At 35.5% G+C, this 21,695-nt stretch overlaps 1 protein-coding gene across 3 annotated transcripts in view; it reads right to left on the bottom strand.

Moving 5' to 3' along the window:
- The window catches only part of LOC150108890 (E3 ubiquitin-protein ligase RNF123-like), a 660,886-nt gene that overhangs the window by 113,169 nt on the left and 526,022 nt on the right, over positions 1–21,695 (bottom strand). For all 3 annotated transcript variants that reach the window (XM_090410696.1, XM_090410708.1, XM_090410702.1), the window contains one exon: positions 12,765–12,852. In XM_090410696.1, the coding sequence (XP_090266822.1) occupies positions 12,765–12,852 (88 nt within the window). The remainder of the gene's footprint in view (positions 1–12,764; positions 12,853–21,695) is intronic.

Below are 21,695 nucleotides of genomic sequence, written 5' to 3'. Positions count from 1 at the left end.
CCTTCCCATAATGAATAGCATTATGGGATACTAAGGCAAGTGATGTGAAATCATTAGCTTCTATTATTATTATTATTATTCGTGACACCTCCAAGGAGTCCGAAGACTCATTGCGGGAGGACACCTACTATAACAACTGTCTCCACCACTAAACTGAACCTCTACTACCAATCATCTCCATCAACCGCCCACCACCACCAAAACTAGTATTTTTTGTCTGTAAATTGAGTGTGTTCTGAAGGGCCGATTGGTCTGTATGCAGGATGAAAAACCCAAGTTTCCCAACGAAAAAAACCCTGCTACCTCCATATGAGATCGGCTAACTCACCTTCGATTGAAAAAGTCCATATAAAGATTCCTCCCATCACGACAAGAATCGAACTTAGGTCTATTCCAATCGAAGGGTGCAATGTACCGTCGTTCTTCCAATTGTGCTACAGAGGTGCAATTAACAGTTGCCCAGTCATGAAGTTACTTCATGCACAAACTTTGTTTGCTTACACTTGGATAAAAGATTAAACAAAGAATATAACTTCTTGGTATCTTTAATTTATAGTATAACCATTATAAATTATATAATAATAATAAATATAATTTATATATCATGTAAATTATACCTAATAAAGAAACAATGGAAAACATAGAAAATAAATATAAATCTGATAAGACCTTTTATTCCCCAATGGGAGTAGGCAAGGCTGCTTAGCCCTAACTAACTTTCTGAAGACTGGAAGCCAGTCTCCACACTTGGGCAAAAATAACAGCCAGGCCAAGGCTATCAATATTTTCACAGGGAGGAGAGTGCAGAAGATATTTAAGATGTAAAAAAGGACAAGATTTTTTGAAAGAAAAAAATTATCAGGAATTCCAATCAGTAAAGGATCATAAAATTCAGCATCATGAAAATTTTTGAATTGCATGAACTGGAGCAAGTCATTCTGGTTACCTGAAAATAACTGCTGCTAAGTTTCATAACTCAAAAAACATTCCAGTACTAAACATAATAAAAGATACACTTAAAACTAATCCTACTGAAATAACATGGGTATATGAAGCATGAATTAATTGATATTTCATCCACATGACCATTTGGATGGTTATGATGTTAAAAAAAAAAAAAACTGCCTATCCATCCTTAAAATCATTTTGTATAAAAAATAGCAATGACAAGATTAAAAAAACAACACTAATATGGTTGAACATCAAATTCATATTAATTCCAATGTCAGTAAGAAATTGGAAAATTGTGAAAATTTTTTAGTTATATACAATGGAGCAAATCATCAATTATAGTTATTTCTCTAAAAATAATTACTTCTAATTATATCTCACACATTTACAGTATTAAATATATTACAAGAATTATAAGAATGGTCGTGAGAGATAGAATTCAGAATTGGATTGATAATAGCAGAATTCTCTAAGACAGACAACATGGGTTTATAAAAAAGAGAAGTCATTTCAGCAATCTGGTTACATATTCAATGGATAAGAGCTATGTATAAGAGGATTTTAACTTTGACAGAATGCTATGCTATAATTTGGTAACAAAACTGAAACAGATAGGACTGGATATTTGATTGGCTGTCAGACAAATATCACTGGAGAAAAGAGTGATATTTGCAAAGGAGAAGGTTATCCCCAGCCAGCAAAGTGCTGGGGTCTGTTTTGATGCAGTTGTTTAACTTGTATACTAATGATATTAGGACAAGTTTAAATGGAGATATACAACTGTTTTCAGATAATGTAAAGTCAGAAAGGACTATGAGGAGCAGAGCAGGTCTTCAGGCCTCACAGGGGATTTCTATAGACTATGAGTGGAGCTGCCAGTTTAATGTTGAAATTTGGTAGACAAGGATGGGGGTGCCAAATACATGATTAATGGAGAAATTTTGAAGGCAGTGGAAGAGATCTGGGAGTGATGGTGGATAAGGACGAAGTTTAGCTGTGACATTGTTAATATTGTGAGCATCTGCATATCTCCCGAAATATGGGGGAGATATGCAGATGCAAAGGGGTTATCATTCCCTTATAAGGGTCATGATAGGGCTGGTTATGGATTACTTAGTACAGATCTAGTTTTCTGGTTTTCAAGAAATGATGTCTTGGATGGGGGGGGGGTTCCAGAGAAGATTCCTTAAGTTGGAGTCAGATCTATGGAATTTGATCGCTGCAATGCAATTTGCTGAGCCTTGTGAACAGAAGGAGAGGGGGATATGATTGATGCATACAAGCCGGCTACAGGCTGTGACCAGATTAATGTAGAGATTTTTAATGGAGCAAACACAGAATGATAAAACAAGAGGCCATTCTTGGAAATTGAGCAAGGGAGAAAGGAGCAGGTTCTTCACATAAAGAGTGATTGGTGAGTGGAATGCATTACCTGAGCGTGGCGAGTGTAGAGACTGAATGGTTTAAAAGTAGTTTAAAGCATTAATCATTTTTGTGTGAGAGTGTGGACCTCCTGCAATGAGTCTTTTGACTCCTTGGAGACCTAATGTTAATAATAAACAATAACATTAAACATATATATAGAAACACTTAGGATAAAAAAAGACTAATTACATCTCCTCCTTAAGTCATTTCACTTAAAAAATGCCTAAACATTATTAATATGAATGTATGCATCACTCATGTTAGTAATTCTAATGTCAGTAATGAGTGGAAAACTTTTAGCAACATGAAAATTTTTGAGTTACATAAGTTAGACAAGTTGTTAATTCTAACAGTGGGGTTATGCAGGTGGCATCAAAAAGAAGACTATTAGTAGAAATTCTCAAGTCAAGATAAGTTTTCTTTTTTGTAATAATTACATGCATATCAGTGAAAATTTATTTATCAGGGATAGCTGAGACTAAATATGTAGCAATTTTCAAAGCTGTTAGTAAGTTTGTTTGTTTTTTTTTTGTAATAATACAGCTAATGATGTTGCTAATAATGTTAATAATTGAGGAAAAATGGCAGAGAGAGAGAGATCAGATCAAATTGGCAAGCTGCACGAAAATCAAATGTGATGAGCAGTACAATTTTTTTAAGATGGCTCTTTGTCAGGAGTGTAATACGTATGTGTGTGGGGGAGATGTGGACGATGTGTTTGTTGAAAGATTGAACAAGAGAAGAGAAAGGGTATGGATCTGCAGAAAGTGTTATTTTAAGGAATTAAGTGAAATGATGTTATGTTACAAGTTTAATGGAGAAATAGCACTAGTAAAGGATTAAAATAGTATTTAATTTAAATTAATAGTAATCTTCCAATATTTCATCTTAGTTACAGAGATATCATCAAGGAGTACAATATGAGAATTGTAACACACACACACACACACACACACACACACACACACACACACACACACACACACACACACACACACACAGGCAGGCAGCACAAAAGGGGGGTGAAACACATGGACAAAAAACTAGAGTTTTTTGTCCATGTTTAATAACAGCATTCAAGGAAAGTGTTACCATTATCCTCAATGTCAGGGAATAAAATAAGAAAATGGATATCATTCTTAGAGACCGCACCACCTACAGACCTTAAGATTATGAGCCCACTAAATCGCTAATCAAGAAATTAAAAAAAAAAGCTTACTCAAAAAAGGCTTCTTTCTGGTCTCCCGATATAACAAAAAAAATGAAACCTTCACAGTTACAGTCTCCCACCTTCTCCTGGATATACAGCTTAGTTAAAATTCAAAACTCAATTCTTCCCCCACCCACCCACCCATACACACATACACCAAAACCCATAGTAGATACCATTGATTTTAACTGCTATCAATTATCCAAACGGTTAGCAAAACCTCTTATCCCTTTATCCCTCTTGCTGGGATAAGAGTTTTATGTATGAGTGGTACGACCACATTATACATAAACTCTTCCAACTTTAAAAGTTCTACTGAAAATATAATTGTTAATAATACTGATATCTCAATGAACTTCAACATCACCACATTGTTCACTAACATTCCCTTAAATCGTACCTTATTGCTTTTAAAAAAGTTTTTTTCCCCTTGATATCACTGACCTCTTTTCCTTTGCTATCCATTCCTATTATTTCTCTTGGAAGAACAAAACTTATAAACAGATAGAGGATACCTCTATGGGGATCTTCCCTCTCACACACCACTGGCCAATCATTTTTTTTATGGAAGATTTTAAAAAACAAGCTCTTGACTCAGCCCTTTGCAAACCTTCTATCTGGTTAAGATACGACAGTGGTCTGAAAAGTTCTCAGCCTAACAATGAAAAAACAAATTTATAATTTCAAAATTATTTTTATTTTTCAACATAATCTCCCTTAAGACTAATACATTTATTCCAGCAATGCTCCAGCACCATTATCCTGTCACTATAGTGGTTCCCAGTAAGATCTGCAAACGACCCCTCTACAGCTGCAATCACCTCTTGATTCGAAAAAAAACGTTGACCAGCGAGGAAGGGTTTTAGTTTTGGGAAGAGACAGAAGTCAGAGGGAGCCAAAACTGGGGAATAGGGTGGATGTTCCAACAATTCATAGTGCAGATCCCTTAATTTTCCCATTGCCAAAACACCTTTGTGGGCAGGTGCATTATCCTGATGAAAGATGATTTTTTTCTTCTGTAAAACTGGATCTTTTCTCAGCGATTTTTTCACCTGGTCTGGTTTAAAAGATCAGAATAATACTCCCCAGTTATTGTTTTACCCTTTTCAAGGACCTTTCCTGCTGATGGAACCGACTTTGTCATCTTTGGTGCTGAACGACCAGCTTCTGTCCACTGAATTGACTGCTGTTTGGATTCTGGTGTGTAATGGTGAATCCAAGTCTCATCCATAGTAATAAATCGAAACACAAAATTAGTTTTATTCTTGTTAAAATGCTCCAAGCACTGTTCAGAGATTTTCATGCGAGGGCGTTTTTGATCTGCTGTCAGCAATTTCATGCACTTTGACTCGCCGGGCATCCAATACCATATCGTGCACTTGATCAATGATTTCTGGTATTGTTACACTTTTTGGATGTCCTTCAGGTGGATTATCTTCAAGGCTGGTACGACCACGTTACCTCGGCAGCCCATTTCTGAATTGTCAAAAACAAAGGAGAAGAGTGCCCATAAGCATTTATGAACTTCGAATGAATTTCTATTTGTGTTAAACCTTCTTTTTCATAACCACATGATACTTAATTTTATCCATTTCAAGGGATACAAAACTTTTGCTACAGAAAGCTGTATAAAACAAACCACTTGATAGAATGACTTGCAATTTCGCATGGATGCTTATCACAGATGTAACAACTTAGAAAAAAAAAAAAATCGTGCCGATAGCGTTGACATCTATGGTCATGGCCGAGAACTTTTCAGACCATCCTAGTGTGCAGATGATGTCTTTTGTATTTGATCTCATGGCCCAGACACATTGGACACTTTTCTATGTCACCTCAATAATCTTCACCCTAGAATCCAATTCTTTCCCATCACCCCTTCCTCCCTGTCAACAATACTGTGTCATAAAATTAACTCTAGAGCCTATAATCTTTGTTCCAATTGGAACTCTCTTGCAGTAGAATATTCCTATTGATTTATTCCTGGATTTTACCCTTAACCAGCTATTCCAATATCATTAACCACCACTCCTGAGATACTAATTGGTCTGTAATTTGATGCTTCTGTCTTGGAGCCACCTTTATGTAATGGAACTATCTTAAAATCTTTCCACTCCTTTGGAACTTTTCCAGAGCTGAGACTTTTAAAGAAATTCATTAAAAGCACTGTAAGTTCTCTTGAATGTTCTTATAATGCATAGACTGACATGACATCCAATCCCACTGCTGTATTCATATTGATATTTTTCAATATGCCAAGTACCTCCATTTCATCTACCTGAATTCACACATCAGCAACTATAAAATTCATCATGGATAATATAATATACCCTTGTAAAGTGATCACTTAGTAACTCAACTATTTCTTATACACCCTCTGCCCAAAAAGAAACCGAACTTTTCATAGAAAATAAAACACAGGCCAATTATAATTATTCAAATCATTTATTTCAATCAATATACTCTCCCTCAGGTTCGATAGGCACAGTCAATTAATTTGTTAAATGAGTTTTTTATATCGGTTTTCAGGATATTGTTGAGGGTCGGTGACTGCCACTTGAACGTTTTCAATGGTGTCGTATCGCTTTCCTTTCATCAGCAAATGAAGTCGGGGAAGAAAAAGAAGTCACAGGGTTTTAAATCAGGTGAATACAGCAACTGATCCAACACGCAAACTTGTTTTTTGCATAAAAACTGTCTCACAATGTTCAAACGATGAGATGGTCCATTATCGTGCAAAAGTGACCAGCTGCCTGCATCACAATATTCATGCCGTATACAATGAATTCTCACTATCAATCGCTTCAAAACTTCGAGATAAAACTCACCATTGACTGTTTGGCCAGGCAGAATGAATTCTTTGTGGATAATGCCCTTGGAATCATAGAAACAAATCAGCATTGTGTTTACTTTTGACTTCTCTAAGCGACTTTTTTTCAGATGTCCCTCTCTGGTGGTCTCCACTCAGCACTCTGGTGCTTTGTTTTAGGCTCATACTCAAAACACCACGTTTTGTCACCAGTAATGATCGTTTCAAGGAAGTTTGAGTCCTTACGAGCGGTTTTAATGAGGTCCTTGCAGTGTTCAAATTCGATACATTTTTTGGTCGTCGATGAACTTGTGTGGAACAATTCGCGAATTCAATTTACGAAGGCCCAAACTCTCGGTCAAAATGTTGTGCACAGTTGATTTTGGAATCCCCAATTCATCTTTAATCAATCTCACAGATGATTTCAGGTTTTCTTTGATGAAATCAAGTACTTTTTGGATGTTAACTTCGCTCAGTCCAGTTTTTGGACGGCCGGACTTTTCGTCGTCCTTAAGCATTCACAACCACTTTGAAATCGCTTAAACCACTCGTAAACTTGAGTATGGGATAAGCATTCATCACTGTATGCTTTTTGAAGCATTTGATGAGTTTCAGTAAAACTTTTACCAAGTTTAACACAAAAGTCAATTGCAGCTCTGTTTGAAACTCATTTTCCGACTGTTCGTCAAAACACACTGTCACTCTTGGCACTATAACTCGCCTTCTAATGAAACAAATGTCATAAAATAAACAGTTGACACAACACTAATGAAGGTTGCTGCTTTCAGCAACAAGAAGATACAACAGTTGGCACCACTAGTTTCTTCTATTTTCGAAAAGTTAAGTTTCTTTTTGGACAGAGGGTGTATATCTGTCACTTTCCTACCACTGGTACCGATTAAAGTTATCCTTCCATGACATTCTTCTCTTACTTGATGCACAGCAAAAAAATTCTTTCAGATTTATTTTGGCCTGCTTAGCTAATTTTCTCTCAAACTAATTTAGCTTTTCTTACCATACTAGTCACACTTCTTGCCTGCACTTAGTGCTGCTCATGAGCATGCTGATCACTTTTATATATATATATATATATATATATATATATATATATATATATATATATTCCTTCCACAATTTTTTTCCCTGCAACTCCAACTTTATATCACTACTCATCTACTTAACCCTCCCCTCCATCATTTAGTTAATCTTCCTGACCCTAGGTATGCAAGTCTGATGCCACTTCTCTCAAACAATCCCTGACCACTTACCAATATTCTTTCCTTGTAGCTTCTTAAGCTATGGCACCGATCCAAGCTACCACCTAAGTCTGTCATATACCAGCATTATAATTCAATATAAACCTTTTCTTGAATGAGAATTTCACACATTTAGCAACTTCCCATAACAAGACTGCATGATTACTATCGCCCCAGCTGCTGTGGATGTCTTCTGATGCTATTATCAGATCCACACTCTCAAACTCTTGGTCCTCTACATGATGTACTGTTTCAGGTAATCATCCCTTAGTAAATAAATAAATTCCATTTCCATCTTGCTACGCATCTTTCCCTCCCTCACTATATCCTTATACTTGAAGTTTCCCAAAATAATTATTATGCTTGCACTCATGCTAATCTGTCAATGCATGCCATACACCATAGATGGCGAACCTGTGGCACGTCCGAGAATTTTGCTGGCATGTCAACGATTTACAGGTAATATCCTTTTATACGCTTATAAATTATTCAACTTTTGTTTAAAATTGTTACAATACGTATAAGTTAAATTTTGTTTTACACCAGAGAGCAGCTATGAAGATGTGCAGATGATTGGTGGGTATTAACAAAAGATCGCCCGACCCAAAGACAAAGGCAACCGACAATTGTCGAGTTGAAATGCTAATTCTCTTCAACCGAATTCCATAACATCTGAAACTGTTATAACAACATTCATTATATATTTCTTAGTTTTAACAGATTCACGAAGAGGTGTCGTTTATGATTCCGACAGAACTTCTCATTACCGGCAGGCTCAACTCACACAAACTTTCAACCTTTGGTTAATTTTTATTGCTGCTTGTTTGTGTTTGAGCTGGGCAGGGGAACTCATACAAGCATTTTATGGCATGTTTCAATTCGCGGTAAATTTTATTTACCACGAATTTTTGAAATGAAAATTTCAAATTGTAATCAATCAAACACTTATTTCATATAACTGAAAAATTGGACAATAGTTTTTAGTTAGAGACTGTGTTTCCTGTGCAACATATGGTTTTGCTCAAGTCTATACAACATAGTTTCTGTGAAAGAGGACATGTGATTCATTAGTTAGCACTGTTTTTATTCCGGCTGTCTGTAATTTCACTATTTGTTAAGAAATATATTACACAGTGTTAAATCCTGAATGAAAGAAGATTAAACCTTTTAATGTTTCATTCAGGGTTTAACATGAAATGTCATTCCCAGTGCCAGTATTGGTTTATCAGACTAGATAAGATAACATTAACTTACCAACATAATTCCCTTTTGTATAAAATATATCAAGTAATTTAGTTGTAAATATTTCTTGCGGATCTTCTAGTGTTATAACTGTGCTATTTTTGTATAAATACCATGTACGAGAAAGAGAACGAAGTAATCGGCTTATAAAAAGAGATGGCCTGAAAGTTTCTCCAAGAAGCACACCAGAGTACAGTATGATGCTAGTTGTCAGGGAGAAGTAAGTGCCATGCGCAGTACAGGAGAAGCAGTGACGTAGGAAGGGAAACATAGGGCACACAATATAAAATCGGTTGCGGAGTCCAAAAAGCTCTCTTGGTCCTTTTTCTTCAGAGGAGTGTTTAATGAAGTCAGGAGGTCATGCAGAGGTCAGAAGGCCATGTGGAAGTTCAATAGTCAACTTGTAGTCAAGCAGAGCAGAGTTCCCGATCCAGCAAGGAACACATCAGAGAACAGAATGCTATACTGAGTCGATTAACCTGAGAGAGGCGAACCTAAGCTGTCGCTTCCATTGAAGATGTGCCTTACCAGAGACCTGTGCTGATTTGTGTAGATGACATCATTAGAGTTTGGACGAGACAAAGGAAGTGCTACCTGGAAGCATGTGTAGAAGGCCAAGTATTTCTTCAATCCTGGGTAAGGTAGACTTTTGATATATTGTGTAGCTGTACTGAGAGAATCAAGTGTAATATGTGTGAAGAACTTTCAGATTTCTAGTCAAGTTAATGAAAGGACTTTAGTGTTCATACTCAGAAAATTAGAGAGACTTTAAGTTTTAAAAGGAAGAAATGTGTAGAAATGCCTTAGTGATGTGTTAACCATGTCGAGCGTAAATCTCTTTTAGAAAACCTTTTTTGCTCATGTTTGCCTTGTGATTGAATTGATAACCTTAATTCATGTCTTAAATGCTGTGAGAAAATTAACGAAGTTAGCTGAGTACTCTAGAGTTCTGGAATTGATATTATAATATGCTAGAAGTGTTTCTTAACTGTACATTACTTGTGATTGAAAATTAAATGTTCTTTATTATGTTAAATCATAGACTTGCCTGATTTTTTTCCTATTGAACCACTCATAAAATTAGAACCATTGCAGGGAGGGAATAAAAGTAAAGGAGGCTACAACTGCAAAGCATATCTTGATAGTTTAGATGATCTAAGTAATCAATAGTTTCGGTTAAGAAAAACATTGTAGTGTGCTAAGCTGGAAATTAATTCCTTGATATTGCATTGTTCAACTATCTAAGACATAGAGTGGCACAGCTAAAAATAAATTTCTCGACGTCTGAAAGGGAATTAGCACCAGTGCAGAACAAAGGAATTGGCGTTAAACCACTGCAGACCCTTGATGTGCTGATACACGTGCACCACCGATCGGATTGATGTATGGCCTAAACTGAGCTATGAGACTGCATTGAAATTAACGTAAACAAAATTTGTAGTAAGTAACTTAAGAATGAAAAGACATAACATATTAGAAATCCTTAGAGATATAAAATTAGAGATACAAAATACACATAAGAGAGTATTTTAAAACGAAGTCACGAAGGAAACAACAGAGAATCTGACAAAGGCACAGCCGAGCAAGAATTAGTTAAAGTAATTAATAACAAGTATTAACGATATAAAGATAAATTTTACGATGGCTCAGTTTTACAACAGACTGCAAAAGGCTCTGTACCTTATTCAGGGATACAATAAAACTACTTGTTTTCTTGCATCTGCAGTATAATGGCTGTTAGGGAGGGTGTGGGGTTAACCGCGGGGAGCGAGTCACTATCACCTCGACGTAAAGATGTTTAAACATTTTTCGTGTGAGGTATATGCAAAACTTCCTGAAAATAATCTTAATTTTTTTTTTTGTAAAGTAACATCAGGAGTGCGAGTCATATGCAAGGGCGAGTTATTTTCGAAGAAATATGGTAAGCATTTCCCAGACAAGTTGACATCCTTCTACTGTTTCCCCTGCTCAGCTAACTTCGAAGGCGAGTTACAATGCATAAATGTTTTTCTCACTACCGGTTTTTTTTTTTTTTTTTCAAACCAACATCATTAAAATCAATTTAATAATACAATAATCAATTTTACTGAATAATATTATAAATAAAATATTATTTATAAAATTATAAATAAAATATTATTTATAAAATTATAAATAATTATTTATAAAATATAAATAAATGTATATATTATAAATTTATAAAATAAATAAATAAACTTAGATTAATTTTCTATTAATTTTTCCCCTATTAAAAACTGCCCGGCACGTCAGCAACTTGATTTGTAAATTTTTGGCACGTGCATATAAAAAGGTTCACCACTACTGCCATACACAATGTTCTGTGAACCCCCAGTTCGATATCAGCAATCAACAGTACATGTCTTGTTGGTCTTCTTGCATCAGATAGGCTCAAATGAACCATTTCCGTCAGATCGAAATCCTCCTCTTGATTTTGTTGGTTGAAATTTTTCTGTTATCATAAGCAATACGCCTTCTCCTGTCTTATTCCTTGTATCTGCTCTGAAAATACAACATTCCTTACATTCCATCCCTGTAAGAATATCATTTTCAGACAACCAGGTCTTGCTGATGCTTATTGTTCTGGGCTAAATTGAACTAGCCAATGGCAAAAACTCCTCTCCTTTATTTCTGATACTTCTACATTTGTGTAGATGCATTTCAACACCCCCTTGGATCTACAGTTACCCTTGCATAATGTTATTACCAGCCCATTCAGATTTGTAACCTGCATTTGACAGTGCCTAATAATTGCTACACACACACACACACACACACACACACACACACACACACACACACACACACACACACACACACACACTTGTCTCAGTAGCGGCTGAACCCACACTTCACTCCATCCCTGCCCTTCTAGTATTATCTTTAATTTATAGTATAACCAACTGGAAAAGCTTCCAAAAACTCTCTCTAATTCAGAGTATTTTAATAATAAGGTGTGACACCTTTTATGTACTTGTATATCAAAATATGACTTCAGCATTACTTCAACCTTAGTATCACCTCTGGGTCTGACTCCCATTGATGAGACCTCAATAAAGATCGAAACCGGTCTGAATAGTGACCCTTCCCATAATGCATAGCATTATACATACCCAGAAGGATATGTACTTTGCATTATGGGATACTAAGGCAAGTGATACGAAGTCATTAGCTTCTATAAATGAGTTGCCCCAGTCCTGAAAATACTTCAGGCATAAACTTTATTTGCTTACACTTGGATAAAGGATTAAACCAAGTATAAAGTCCATGGTATCTTTAATTTATAATACTTCTAGTTTCCCTGATTTTGCACTTCCAACTGCTCACTGAACAACACTCTCTCCAAACACCTAACTCAAACCACTCAAATGCAGTTCATCAGGCATATACAAGTCCTTTCATTCATCATATTCACTCCATACATGGAAAACGTGCACACCATTTTTATTACACTGCATTTTCATGATCATTAGCAATCTTTGCTCTTCTTCTCAATCAGTCCTATCATACTGATGCAACAAACTGATAATCTTTACTTTTGAACTCTTTTTTTTTTCCTCTTCTATCAGAAACCTTTCATATTTTCTCTCATTGCATATTTCTCACCTTTGCTCATTTGTGCCTGACAAAGCAATCAACTCTTTCACTTCTCCCCTTTGCAAACTAATAACTTCATTAACATTCTTGACTTAGTAGATATCTAAATGTTATCGATTGATGATGCAAGAAAAGTACTTTCAAAATTATGTATGATGGAATTTCTTTTAATGTTTGAACATTTTTCATGGATAATGCAATCTCTAAAAAAATTCTAATATGGTCTAAAAATTCTAATTTAAAAGTAAATAAATACCTTCCACAGTCTCACAAGAATCCAGTTTGACTGAGCCCAGGCCCGGTTTTCATATGGCAGAAGTAAGGCTTTAACCAAAGTCATCTGGCTGTAAGATGCATTAAAAAGTACTTGTATCTATTTTTTAATCATTTGTATTTAATAAAGAAATGAATGGTGCTTTAATGAAAATATTTCTGGTTTGTATAACAAAGACAAACCTGAGATAATCCATGTGATTCCATCTTGCTATCCTAGGTCTGTCAGAACAAACACAAAACAAATGAAGGACATAACAAAATTTGCATAGTGGAGAGGAAATGTCAAAGAATGGATTGTTTAAGCAAAACAATACACTGTAAACAAAATACAATAACATGCACACAAAAATACATGAATAAATACCATGAGAAATATAATGCAAACTGACTATGAATAGGTGACAAAGTATCAAACACTCTGAGGTCTACTAATTAAACTGATGTCTACATCCAGCAGCTAATTCTCAGTGCCACTGTACAGACTTCCACTTGCAGATAAATACATGATTCCAAGAGATATATCAATTACAATCCAACACTTAATGAAGAATTTAAGGATTAACATAGACTTTAAGGCATATCAACCACACATAAAACAGTTAACTTGATGATAAATGAACCAGGAATACAGTTGTGGGTGACAAGATGCCACTATGACACTTTTACTTTTTGAATGCTTAGATACTGAATGAATCTTGCTTGAGGGTAAGCTCATACATGTTTATAGTCTGTACAAGCACGATTACCCTAGTATTGCTTTCCAGTATCTTCCATATTTTGTTAAGAAGTTTAGAGTAAAGAGATTGTGAAGGGAGAGAAAAAAATCCTTCTGAAAAAAATAATGACAATACATTCTGACTATTAAAAAGAGTCTTTTAAAAAATTATTTTATTCGCAACATATTTTTTTGCTGCCATTGTGCATCAAAACTACTTTGAGCTCTACTATGGGAAAGGTTTTTGGAAACTGACAAGGACTTTGAAATGGTTATAAGATGCAGATTTTCTATCTAATTATACAAGTAAATCAAATGTACTCATAATACGAGATTGGTCTGAAAAGTTCTCGGCTTTGACCATAGATGGCAACACTATTGGCAAGCTTTTTTTTTTTTTCCCTAAGATGGTACATGTGTGTCATAAGCATCCATGTGAAATTGCAAGTCATTTATCAAGTAGTTTGCTTTATACAGCTGTCTGAAGCAAAAGTGTTGTCTGTATCCCTTGAAATGGATAAAATTGAGTATTGTGTGGTTATAAAATTCTTTGTAAAAGAAGGTTTAATGACAAAAGAAATTCATTCGAAGTTCATAAAAGTTTATGGGCACTCTTCTCCTTCATTTTTTAGACTCGGCAATCCATTTCTTAATTGCCGAGTCTAAACGTGGTCATACTAGGCTTGAAAATGATCCACTTGAAGGACGTCCAAAAAGTGTAACAATGCCAGAAATCATTGATCAAGTGCATGATAAGGTATTGGATGATCGGCGAGTCAAAGTGCATGCAATTGCTCACAGCAGATCAAAAATGCACTCGTATGAAAATCTCTGAACAGTGCTTGGAATATTTTAACAAGAATAAAACTAATTTTTTTGTGCATTGATTTATACTATGGATGAGACTCAGATTCACCATTACACCCCAGAATCCAAACAGCAGTCAATTCAGTGGACAGAAGCTAGTCGTTCAGCACCAAAGACGACAAAGTCCGTTCCATCAGCAGGAAAGGTCATGGCATCAGTGTTTTGGGATGTGCATTTTGTTTATTAATTATCTTGAAAAGGGTAAAACAATAACAGGGGAATATTATTTCGATCTTTTAACCAGACTAGACAAAAAAATTCGTGACAAAAGACCCATTTTGCAGAAGAAAAAAATCATCTTTCATCAGGACAATGCACCTGCCCACAAAAGTGTTTTGGCAATGGGAAAATTAAGGGATCTGAACTATGAATTGTTGGAACATCCACCCTATTCCCCAGATTTGGCTCCCTCTGACTTCTGTCTCTTCCCAAAACTAAAACTCCACCTCACTGGTCAGCATTTTTCTTCGAATCAAGAGGTGATTGCAGCTGTAGAGGGGTCGTTTGCAGATCTTACTGAGAAACACTACAGGGACAGGATAATGGTGCTGGAGCATCACTGGAATAAATGTATTAGTCTTAAGGGAGATAATGTTGAAAAATAAAAATAATTTTGAAATTATAAATTTGTTTTATAATTGTTAGACCAATAACTTTTCAGACCACCCTCATATATACAAGCAGTAAATTCTTATTAATTGATCAAATGCACACTGCAAAAAAGAATGTAGCATTAGTACCGTGCTTATCAAGTTCTGAAGTTCCTTTCTAAACAATGGCTGTCACTTACATATAGGGTGACATTCACTGTATATAAAAAATTATGGCTGACTTTATAAAATTGAAGACTGACTTTAATAAATAATGGAATTATAGTCAGCTTCAAGAATAGAGTACAATGGGCAGTTCTATTTCTTGAATTTGGCTAATTATTGACACATGTTGAAGAACACTTTCTCTAGTAAATTTCCTTAACATTGGTGTTAGCTTTTGTTTCTAGCATCTGTCTGCTGTATGATCTTCATCTGAAATTGAACCAAATAAATTCTGGTTTAAATTAATAAATCATATATGCACTTATACTGAGTTCACTTTTCACTGTTAAAAAGTGAAATCAAAGTTGAAAATTCATAAAAAATCTGATGCTTGCTAAGCTTTTCAATCTACAGAAAACTTGGAGGAAAATATATCCTTAATGATTTCTACCATCCAGTTAATAAGAAACAGGCGGATGTACAAACAGACTTATGTATAAAGAATACAAACACATTGACAGATTTCTTCATTCATGGCTATGATATTTATAATCAACAGCCATCAATGAGTTGCACATTCAGATAAGCCATATCGCAAAACATTAATTGCTTAAACATTCCTTATGAGAAAAATCATTAAAAGACGTTGCATTTTATTAAAAAGTAACTATCCTACTTCCTTTTCCTTGTTTCAAAAGTTGGATTCCTTCCTTCCATCTACAAGACAAAATTACATGAAAAGAAATCCTATAAACTCACAGGAGTTTATATGACACCTGTTCGTGCAATTTAAATTATGAACAGACTGGTTGTCTCATGGAAATTAGAATAGAAAACAATATGGACTTCATCTGATTTCACCAACACAGAAAGTTAAAACTTGTAAACCACTCCTCAGCTACAAATGACATGTTGAAGTGGAAACGCATAATATGATTATGCTGTCGCTGGCTGGCTACTTATAATTTTTCACATTTGTTTAAAGAATCCTGTGATGCCCATCCAAACAGCAAATTATGTCTCATGGACAAGTATGTCTTAAAGTGTTAACTTAGTTTCTTAGTCAGACTTACTTTTGCTGTATACTCTTTTGTATGCAGAAAAACTACCTGTTGGTTCCCATTCTGAAGTCTGTCTGATGAATAGATAGGTTTGCTGCAGGTGCTTGGCTTAATGACAGCAGTAAACTATATGTCTTCCATATGTAGATCTCTCCTGAATGTAGGGAAAAAAAACCTACATTTTGTATATGGCAGAACAATCAGGTGACACTTTGTATCTTATCCATAAAAGTGTCAATGGGATTGCAGCATCCAAATTTCTGATAAAATTTGCAGAGATGCAGGAATAGACAGAGACTGGTATAGTTATATTTCCCAAGGAACCTATTTCATGAAAGATAGCAAGTGCTTTTATTTTTATCTGTAACTTTTATTGCACATTTCCTCAAATAGGCAAGAGCAAAAAATTTTAATAATGCAAGACATCTTCAGGAATCCCAGGACTTACTGTGAGAGGCCATATTACATTACACTACAAAACAATACAGATCCTGCTGCCACACTACACAATCATGCCTTTGTCAAAATCTTTATATGCAGATCTTGACTAGCAATGGCATCATCAGTGAACCACCAGCCACAATGGTATTGTCCTTCTGGTTCATGATAAGTATGTGTTGTGGATATCAAAAATAAATTTCAAACAAGTAAACTAAAAGCAAAACTCATGCTTCCCCATGTGCAATATCTGATTCATAAGTTGGGGAGTTTTAGCCTTCATTAAAGGAGAAGATGAAACCACTACTTTCACTCTATATCTCTTTTTTTTCTAATATATGATGGGAATATCCATAAAAAAATTCTGTATATACTGGCAAGCAGGCCCAACCACAAAGAATTCCAGCTGAAGCAAGAAATGTTAAAGCTTTTCTGTTTGCTTTGCCATACTATTAATTACTAAACTCCTCTTCCCTGCTAGACAAATAGATTGGGAGATGAATAATAATAGAGCATGTTCCTTATAAAGACTGATCAGTCCTTATAAGGACTGATGGATCATGCATGGATCACTTGAAATATTTCTCTACCTGAACAGTTAAACGGAAGTCAGATCTTCTTGAGGCAGCTCAGACAGTATACTATTCAATGATAACTGTCCTGTTCACTACTATCCTTGTGGTGTGGTATCTCCTCTATTTGGGCAGTAATGCATTTGCTTCCCACCTTAGGTTTATCTATTTTGCAAATTCCCCCCCTCTCTCTCTCTCTCCGATCCTACTTTGGCTCTATGCTAAATCTAATACTGGCTCTTAATCTCTTGAATTTCCAAACACATTAGATTCCATTTAATTACTTAATGTGCAAATTTTATTTGATTATGATTGGGTAAAAAATTAAGACAAGAATCTAATTTCTTGTCAAATACTCTTTGTCACTCAGTAGTAAAACTTCTACAGCTATCTCTGATCCAGGGTATTTAACTATATAGTGATACCCTTTTATTACTTGCATATAGAAAATATATAACTTCTGCATTGATTTAACTTTGATTTCTTCCTGAGTCTGACTTTAACTGGTCAGACTTCAATAAAGTTAAACAAGAAGCCATAAAGAATTGTATGTTATGCTATGCCCTGATATTAGATTATCATTTCTCCAAGAGACATACTTCTGCAGGTATAAAGATAAAAAGCTTAACAGAAGGTCCAGCAGGTCTCACAAGGCTGGAGTAGGAGTTTTTATTCTTGCACTTCTCACACTTGGATCTATCCATAATATCTAAAGAGATGCAAAAGAGCAAATCTTGGCAATTATTATTATTATCCTAAAACGCCCTATGGAGTCAGACTCATCTAAGTCATCCCTTTTCTTCATGCATACAGCTCATTATACGTGTCTTAAACACATTAAAATTCTCTGCAGAAACCACTCTCTAAGGCAATGCATTCCAATCATTTCCAACTCGCCATGCAAAAAAAAAAAAAACTGCCTCTAACTCTCTTGCTCACACCCTTCTTATACAGGTTCTAGGGATGATCTCTTGTTCTCCCCTAATCTCTGAATATTTTATGAAAAACCTCTTCCACAGTAATCCTATAACAACCCCTTACTAACTGGTACATCTCTATCATATCACCCGTCCTATCCACCAGACTCTTCAAATTGCATCGTCTCAGCCTTTCTTCATATTCAACATTCCAGAGATCAGAAACTGTTTTAGTCAATAGCCTCTGGACCATCTTCAACATCTCTTCATTCTTTTGAAAACCAGGTGACCAAATCTGTGCACAATAGTCCATATTTTGGCAATATATCTTCTAAATTTTAGATCCTTATCCACCATCACTCCAAGATCTCTTATTTCCTCCACCTCCAAAACTAGATCCTCACCAAGTGTAAATTATACATCCCAGCTTTGTTTTCCTTTTAAATTTTAAAACCTTACAATTCACAACACTGAACCGGCATTCCCACTCCTGTGGTCATTCACTCAGTCTATTCGGATCTTGTAAAGTCACAACATCTGTTCTACTCCTCACACAGTTTGTCCCAACTTTGCATCATCTGCAAACAACTGAACATCAACATTCAAATCTTCCCCAATATCATTAATATACAGATTAAACAGCAACAGCCCTAAAACAGACCACACCATTAATGACTTTCCTCTTCTGGGATATTGCTCCCCCATACACAACTTGTTAATACCTAATGAGAGAGCCAATCTTCAATCCAATGCAGTAGTCTAATATCCAATCCCATCCAATCTAGTTTGACTATCAATTTATCATGCAGTAATCTATCAAAACAGACTGAAAATACCACTGACGCATAATAAGTTTTGCAAATGTCTATGTTCCACCCAACAGAACACTTAGACAATGATTCAAGAAATTGCAGCCTATTTGTATGATGTACACTATATCATAGCAACTGGAGACTGGAACTATATTGAAAATCATCACATTACACAAACAGAGGTGATTCCAGAAGTGGAACATTAGCATGATAGAGTTTGACATCCAGATCAAACAACTTGACATCAACATAATATCAAATCATAATCCAGTTCCTATTTAATTTTCACTGCCCAGAACAAGTAGAGATCAGTTCTGGACCATGTAGACTTCTGCAAGCTTTCCCATCGATTTTTTAAACTAAACCCAGACCATCTACTTCACTCATTCACTCAGACCATTTACTTAACTGAAATAATGTTACCCGGAAAAGAAGCAATAAAACTTGCTTGGAGAATTGCATATGGTCACCTTCCAAGTAAATGCCAAATAGAAATACGTGAACATCAGAGATCTAATCTGTGACATCTATCACAAATTGGATCTCCTATCAGATTTATATCCTCCTTCTCATTATCATCATGACAATGCAATGTTTTATTGTACAATTACCATGAAACTGTGTCAGGTAGCACTGTCAACAACAATACATTATCCATCTGTCTTGAAACAGTGTTATATATTAAGGTTAGTTGATAGGTTAGATTATATTAAAGCAAAAATGTGATATGAATTAAGTATGTTTGTATTCTCTGACTACGTAACAACTAACCATTTCAGATGGTATGTGGGATGAAAAAACCACACAACTTCTAAAAACAAAAGACATATAAAGATTTCTCTCATATTTGAAAGAAGAAATGAACTAAGGTCTAATGTCTGTTGAACCAATGGATGTTGCTACTACCTGCTGCACATTAGGAATAATATATTTTATGCAGATAGGGAACACTATATAATAATGATCAAAATATATTTTTCTCCTGAAGATTTCTGGATCCTAGAGGTGTCACCTTATGGTCTGTGAGATAGAATATGAACAAATTTATAACTGTTTTGTCTTCATTTTAGAGCCCAAGTAGCTCAGTTGAAGTAGCATTTGCATTCCACAGCACTTGGCTGCCCAAAGAAAGATGTATGTTCAATTTTAGTTGTAGACTAGAGGAATATTTTCTTCTCATTTTCATGTAATCCTTCACAGAAAAAGCACGCAACTGGAAAGGCTGCAGAAATAGCAAGAGATGAATCAAATTGAGAACAGAAAAAAGCAAGAGGTCTGAAGACAAGAAGAAAATTGTAAGAATAAATGAGAGAAAGAGAGTAAGCATATAATTTTTATGGTGATTCTGATAAGGGGGGTTACTTCACCAAAGTGGTACAAAATCTTGTTTCCTTGGTGTGAAAATAATTAATATTAGTAATGCTGTCAGAATGCAAATTGATTGCTTTGGCTGGAACCAATGACCTGAGATGTGAGAAGTAATGTATGAGGGGAGATAATTATTGGAAGAAGTGAAAAAGAAGAGTGAGAGGTGAAGTTTGTAAGTCTGCTACCATGCTATGATTGAGGCAAACTGAGGAGGAGGACAACGATGTACAGTTTATTGATCCATGGCCTGAGTTTGATGGATGGAAAGATTTGTACGATACTAATGGACTTAAATGGATTCGAAGTTTGGAGAGAGCTTTATTCACTGAGAGTGTGGAAGCACAAAGTCAGAAAAATTAAAGGAATTAGGATGAATGCAGTGTGTGTGTGTGTGTGTGTGTGTGTGTCTGTGTGTGTGTGAAGGCATCCATGAAGCAAATAAGTGTGAGAATGATCAACAAGTTGAGTAAAGTAAAGTAAAGGTGGTTGGTGGGACCTAAAGGGATGCTGCAGTTTTTATATATACTAATTCCAGAAGTATCAGGAACAAGAGGAAGAAATTTTTAGTATTGGTTAGTGCAACTTTGCCAAATGTTATAAACATTAGTGAGACATGGCTAACAGCAGATGAGGTAGTTATAGGAACAGAATATGATGGACTTCGTATTTTCAGGCAGAATAAAGTAGACAGGACAGGGGGTGGGGTAATGCTGATGATAGCAGATGAAGTGCAGCCAACAAGGGTAGGAATCAGTTGTGGAGTTGATAGTTCTTTTGAGTCAGTCTGGTATGAGATTGAAGCCAATAGGACAAAATATAAAATTGGTTGCTACTATAGGCCAGGAATGATGTGGAAGACATACATCAGAAGATTAGTATAATGACTGCAAGTTAAGTAATTATTATGAGGCACTTCGGATTAGCATGAGGAAAAATTGGCACATATTATCAGGAGGAAAGATCACATGGCAGGAAGGAAATGGAATTACTTGAAGCAGTTTGTGATGAAGAGGACTCTGAGTATGAGAGTGTTGGATCTTGTTATAGGATTAGAACATCTGTCCATAACTAAGGTAGCTACATTGCCTCTAAGTGGGGAAAGTGTGTGGTCTTGACTTGGGAGGAAGCAAAACACAGAAATTCATGTAAAGAAGGAATATATGTGGAACTACAAGGCAGGTAATTATGATACACTTAGGATCCAGTTTGAAGCAGTATCATTACATAAAACTCTGCTAGTGAAGGATGTTTACAATGTATGGGGGGGGGGGAATAGTCAAGAGATATCTGGAGGAAGCAATACCATAATGTATACCCAAGGTCAGGAGGCTAAATCAAGTAGGATTTAGATGGATGAATAGTATCATTAAGCATGAGCTGCTAACAAAGAAAATGTTTCAGAGGAT

The sequence above is a fragment of the Typopeltis vanoorti genome, chromosome 2, assembly GCF_054136105.1.
Source record: "Typopeltis vanoorti isolate ZY-2024b chromosome 2, IOZ_Tvanoo_1.0, whole genome shotgun sequence".
Taxonomy (NCBI): Eukaryota; Metazoa; Arthropoda; class Arachnida; order Uropygi; family Thelyphonidae; genus Typopeltis; species Typopeltis vanoorti.
The sequence above is the reverse complement of the archived record's forward strand: the minus strand, read 5'-3'. Positions and strand labels throughout refer to the sequence as shown.